Here is a 6,028-nt window from a genome sequence, read left to right on the forward strand (position 1 = left end):
TGTCAACCAATCATTATTTGTATTTTTTTTTCCCACAAGAATGTCACCAAATACATGACTGAAACAGGAGCCAGTTCATGTGTACAGTAAATATATACAAATAAATGTGATATTTGGGTTAAATGGGTTTCCATCACATTTTCAACTCTGATGGTTTACTGATGGTTTTGTCACAAAAACGGTTGTGTTAAATAGCAAATGTGCCTACTCTGGGCTTGCCACGTGCGCTCTAACCAACAGATACAGTGTGTGTAGGCTGTGCGGATAGGCTAGTCTACATGATGAGATTATTATGGATAAAAGTGATCATGTTTTTATTTGTCAAGCATTGATCATCATGTCACCAGAATAAGACCCTCAATATTTATTGGAAAGCAGCATCAAACTCACCCCTTGCACTTTCACCACCCTGTAAAGTTCATCATAAATGATTTAATCTGTTGCCTAATAATACAATTGTACCAAAACTTTCTGTTTCGTGGTTAGTATCTAGGTTTCCATTCAATTGGTGACAGATTATTAAAAAATCTGCATAAAAACAATGTGCACATTTTCTCACCAGAGATGTTTCCATCATATTGACCTGTTGCAGATCAAATGCTGTGCGTGATGACATAGTACACACAAAAATAAATTTTGCTGTTAAATTCTCATGTACCCCCCAAAAAACATACAAGTTAAATGGGTTTCCATCGCATTTTCAACTCTACTGATGGTTTTCTCACAAAAAAATGGTGTTATATAGCGAGTGTGCCCACTCTGGTATTGGCAAGTGCGCGCTAGCCAACAGTGCTAGCCAACAGCGCTAGCCAACAAGCTCATCTTGCACTTTCACCACCCTGTTAAATTCTTTATCTGTAACCTAATAAACAGCATGGTTTCCCTAGTCGTGGTGGGATGATCACACAACATATGGTGTAAAAAATCTGTTATTCTGCTCCTGAACAAGGCAGTTCACTGAACAAGGCACTGTTCCTAGGCCATCATTGTAAATAAGAATTTGTTCTTAACTGACTTGCCTAGTTAAATAAAGGTAAAATAAATAAATAAATCCAAGTTTACTTAAATATAATGGTTATTATATCAATACTTGCTCATAAAGGTGCTTCTGCCACCATTCATTTTACTGACACAAAAAGATCCCACCATGTCAAACGAAGGAATCACAGTAGGTTGGTGGCACCTTAATCGGGGAGGATGGGCTCGTGGTAATGGCTAGAGCAGAGTAGGTGGCATGGTTTCAAACATATAGAAACCACATTTTTGACTCCGTTCAAGGCAGCAGATACTCTTCCTGAGGTCCAAACACATTGACATTTATATTACACATAAAACAAAACAGTACTTCATATAACACTGTCACACCACCAGATATCCACAACACAAAATGTATGATACCACTCTACAACAATATTACCGTGTACGGGTTTCTCTTCACAGCCCATGCTCTTCCATAAGGTGTATTTTTATCTGATTTTCCTGCTTGCATCAGTTACCTTTTGTGAAATAGAGTTCCTTGTAGCCATGACTCTATCTATGTAGTACTGTGTACCTCCTATAGTCTGTTCTGGACAGACTATGTCTGTTCTCCCTCACACGACATTTATTTAGTCGGTTACCTTACCACTCAAACGTGCCCATTATCAGCAGCACAGCCACTGGGCGGTGGTAAGTGATAAATGATCTGTTATTTTGTGAAGTTCCCGGTAATTCTATTCTAAGTTAACACAGTAGAAACGTATGTCTAAACTTCTTCTTAAAGCATCTCGGCTATCTGAAAAATAGTTCGCTAGATACCGGTATCTATCTTTGTGTGCTGATGGCTAAGTTGAGCTAGCTAGTTAGGGGCGTAGCTAGCTAGTAAGCGTGCTATCTTTAAGCAGGCGGTTGTTATCTGACGTTTCTGTCACCAGCAACACACAGCCCACAACAATAATAATGTTGGAGAAGACTGACTATGTTGGGTCCTTTCTGATTTTGCAATCGTTTTATTGCATTTCAGTCTTGGTCGTCGTCTCTTCGAGTTGAGCTGAACGTTGCAGACATGGCCTGTCGCAGGATCACACAGGAGACCTTCGATGCGGTGGTCAAGGAAAACATCGATGAGTTCGACATGGACACTGCGGAGGCCTTGAGAGAAGCGGTAGAACAGTTTGAGTCTCAAGGTATGCTAACGTTACATGATTTGATCTGAATCTGACATTGTAGGAGCAACATGCACGCCTACTGTAACTCAACCGTATGATAGGCAATGTATAAGATAAACCCCCTGATCCTGAATGAATCTTCCTCCTCTGTTTTTCCTCCATATTCCCCAGGGGTGGACCTCAGCTGTATAGTGAAAACACTGCCGACAGCAGGTGATCACCAAACAGAGGAGCATGAGGTCCTTCAGGTTGGTATGGAGTATGTTCTGAGCTGATGACAACACAACACAAGTCATCACCACCTGCATCACATTTCACAGTACAGGATGCCACCCATCATGCCACAGCTCTGTACCGTTTCTATTTACAGGCCCTGGAATCCCTTCAAATAGCATCTGACAGTAGTATGGCTGCAGATCTGAAACGCTTCACTGAGCAGTGTTCTCTCGGCTTCGCCCAGAGGCATCTGGCAGCCCAGAAAGATGCCTATCCTACAATCATCTCCTGCTGTAGAAAGACTCTGGATGAACAGGAGGCTCTGCTGGCCGCACTCTCTGCCCTGGCCGCTCTGACAGATGGCCAGCCAGACCTCCTTGACTTGGAGGGCAAGGATCTCCTTGTGAGCATCCTTGGCATGTACCAGACAGACCCTGCACTGATGTTAGTTGCCATCCGTACAGTCCGCCATTGCTGTTTGAAGCACGAGCAGAACAGGCAGGATTTGGTGAAGGCTGGAGTGCTGCCGTTGCTGACCGGTACCATCAAGCGACACACTGGACGCTCCGATCTGGTCAAAGAGGCCTGTAATGCCCTCCGGTACATGACCTTTGACGATGACATAAGAGTTCCTTTTGGACAGGCTCATGAACACGCCAAGATGATTGTTATGGAGCACAGTGGGTTGAAAGTTATTGTGGAGGCTGCTAAAGGTAATAGAAATGTCCAAAGGAAGATACTATGAAAGATAATGATATCTTTGAGTATTTAGGATGGTAGGTTCACATGTTTTATTCTTGGAGAATCACCTCTTCCGTCTTTCTTTTCTCCCTCTCAGCACACCCAGATAATACCCCTGTCCTCAGTGTGCTGTGTGCTACTCTGTCCAGCCTGGCCGTGAGGAACGAGTTCTGTCAGGACATCTGTGACCTGGGAGGGTTAAAGTTCATGATGACCCTGCTGGCAGACAGTTATGAGTCCCAGGTGAGTTATGCTGACAAAAGTGCCTCAGACCAGCCTTTTTCAAACCTCTCCTTGTGGACCCCAGCCATTCCATGTACTTGAACTATTCCAGAACTAGCATACCTGATTCAACTTGTCATCAAGTGACTGTTTTTGACAAATTATTTCATAAGTCTTCACTAGAAACCAAATAGAAGCAAGCAAACGAAACGGGGAGGAACCTGTCTGAATTTGTCAATTAGAAACTCTCGTTTTCCTGTCAAAACGTTTTCCCTTGTGGAATATTTTGCTACGGTGTGCAAATGTTTTATTTGTTGTTATTGAACATTTATTTAACTAGACAAGGCAGTTAAGAACAAATACTTATTTACAATGTCGGCCTAACCCGGACGACGCTGGGTCAATTGGGACTCCCATAGGGTGGCGCACAATCACGGCCGGATGTGATGCAGCCTGGATTCGAACCAGGTACTGCAGTGACGCCTCTGTCTTAGACCACTGCACCACTCGGTAGACCCCTAATGAATACACCCCAGGTGTGCTAGTTCAGGGTTAATGCAAAATATGTAAACGTCTGTTTTTTTACATTTTTTACAGGAGATTGTTTTGACTTGTGGTTATCTGAATTGCTCACTAACTAGTTCACGTTCCTTCCAGGAGCTCACAAGGCAGGTACTCAGCGCTCTGAGGGCCATAGCAGGAAATGATGATGTTAAGGATGCTGTCACAAATGCCGGTGGAGTACAGCTCATCGTCATTGCCATGAACAGACACATGGGCAATGCTCAGGTTAGCCTTTCATTTCATGCAGTTGACTGTTTTTGACAAATTATTTCATAAGTCTTTATTGTTTAAACATGTTATACATTTTTGTGGCTTTTTGTTGTGCCCATCTCTCCTGTCTAGGTGTGTGAGCAGGGCTGTGCTGCTCTTTCTGTCGTTGCTCTGCGCAAACCCAACAATTGCCAAGTCATTATGGAGGAAGGCGGTGCGCTGGCGGCTCTGCTGGCTATGAAGACCCATCCCGATGAGGTCAATGTGCAGGTAATACGAGGACACAAGAAGGAATCAGTTCCCCATCGGCACTACATAAGGCTATAACTGGTGATCAAACCTTCTTTAGCCTGCCATCTTTATGTAATACCATATCTTTTTCTCTCTCTTTCTCTCTCTTTCTTTGTCTGTCTCTCTTTGTCTCTCTGTGTGTATGTGTTCCCCAGAAACAGGGATGTATGCTGCTGAGGAACCTGGTGGCGCGCATGACTCACTTCAACCAGCCCATCCTGGAGATGGGAGCAGAGGCCCTCATCGCCCAGGCTCTGGCGGCCCACCGGGACTGTGGCGACCTGGCAAAAGCTGCCCTCAGAGACCTTGGCTGCCAGGTGGAGCTCCGAGAGCTGTGGACGGGCAAGAAGGGCAGCCTCACCAGAGATTGACATTAAGGTCTGAAAGGCCCTCGGTCACCTACCCTGGTCTGGAGGATGTACAGGAGGTGCATGCTTTTGTTCCAGCCCAGCTATAACAACCTTGGTTAATTTAATTTACTGCTAATTTGAACAGGACATGTGTCAATTCAAAGCCGTAATAAAAGCTTACACACTCTGCAGCTCTCCAGAACCAGGGTTGGGGACCACTACACTCAGAACACCTGAACACAGTCAATAAAGCTGCTAATCCTAGTAAATGGCCTCATCAAGTTTCTGATATTCCTGGGAAGCAGAGTTGTATGGAGGAGTACAGAGGGGGATAAAGCTGTTGGACTTGTAATGTTTTTAAATGTATTATTTACTGTAAATATTTTTGTGGTTATTGTATTTTCACTTTTACAGCCATTTTCTTTAATCAGAATTTGTTTTAGTATTAAATCCTGAAAATGTAGTTTTATTTACCAGGTCTATTATAAAGTCTTGAAGTGTACTTAATTGAATGCAAACATGCTTTCTTGCACTCTGTTTTCTCTCTGCAGCTTTATTGTAATGTGGCTTTTGCCTGTACTCCCAAGTTGTTTCTTTGCTGAGTTGGACATTTTAGATTTTAATGTGCATAACATGTTTTTTTCCCCCTCAACATTCCTTAACAATACTCTGCGGTTTGGTTAAATTAGAAGTGATGTAATTAAATTAATTGAAACTAGAGTACCTTTTTTCAAATATTGACTTCAATTTGACCCCAACCTTGCAACACTTTTACTCTTAAAGTGTGTATTTTTAAGTCTACCTGTTTGTCTCCTGTTATAGTAGGAAACTGGAAATTCTGATACATACCTCTTCCCCAGAGAGACCGGCACAGGAACAGTGTATTAAAACCAACTGATTCATAATGTGTGCATTTTTTTGCTGATCTAAACTAGGTCATCTCTTTGCAGATGCACAATATTAATCTAAAACATTATGAAATCTGATGTGTGTCTGATTTAGACTGTCCATTGGCTTGAGGGTGTTCTACCTGTTTCCGCATGTATTTGTGTGAGCGAGAGGGGAGAAAAAAGTAGACACTAGTACACTGCTGAATGCTCATGCAGTTCAAGTGCAATGACTCATTTGGGAGTGAATCCTAGCTTTCATTTAAGTAAAAAATTAAATATGCATTGATGGCAGTAGACTGAGTCAAAATTAATCTTAAATGGAAGTTAAGATTCACCTGTTGATGGACTGCGGAAGCATTCGGTAGTGTGCTGGTGTCTGATTTTCTTTCATGATGTT

The 6,028-nt window shown here is 42.7% G+C and overlaps 1 protein-coding gene across 2 annotated transcripts; it reads left to right on the forward strand.

Annotated features, from left to right (window-relative positions):
- Nucleotides 1-1,558: 1,558 nt before the first annotated feature.
- armc6 (armadillo repeat containing 6) lies at nt 1,559-5,646 on the forward strand. Of its 2 annotated transcripts, XM_055866662.1 has the most exons (8): nt 1,559-1,668; nt 2,003-2,165; nt 2,319-2,395; nt 2,518-3,076; nt 3,202-3,347; nt 3,984-4,115; nt 4,233-4,370; nt 4,547-5,646. In XM_055866662.1, exons 2-8 carry the CDS (start codon nt 2,045-2,047, stop codon nt 4,760-4,762), a joined length of 1,389 nt encoding a protein of 462 aa, XP_055722637.1. In that variant the 5' UTR covers nt 1,559-1,668; nt 2,003-2,044; the 3' UTR covers nt 4,763-5,646. The 2 variants fall into 2 exon arrangements, with proteins under 2 accessions (XP_055722637.1, XP_055722638.1); XM_055866663.1 differs by lacking the exon at nt 1,559-1,668 and having other exon boundaries at nt 1,745-2,165.
- The last annotated feature ends 382 nt before the right edge of the window (nt 5,647-6,028 follow it).

This window comes from Salvelinus fontinalis, chromosome 17 (assembly GCF_029448725.1).
Source record: "Salvelinus fontinalis isolate EN_2023a chromosome 17, ASM2944872v1, whole genome shotgun sequence".
Taxonomy (NCBI): domain Eukaryota; kingdom Metazoa; phylum Chordata; class Actinopteri; order Salmoniformes; family Salmonidae; genus Salvelinus; species Salvelinus fontinalis.

Excerpts from the sequence above, each read along its gene's own strand:
- armc6 (XM_055866662.1), top strand. The coding sequence starts at position 2,045 with ATGGCCTGTCGCAGGATCACACAGGAGACCTTCGATGCGGTGGTCAAG. Across the intron at positions 2,396-2,517 it reads AGGAGCATGAGGTCCTTCAG|GCCCTGGAATCCCTTCAAAT; the intron begins GTTGGTATGGAG and ends TTCTATTTACAG. Across the intron at positions 3,348-3,983 it reads CAGACAGTTATGAGTCCCAG|GAGCTCACAAGGCAGGTACT; the intron begins GTGAGTTATGCT and ends CGTTCCTTCCAG.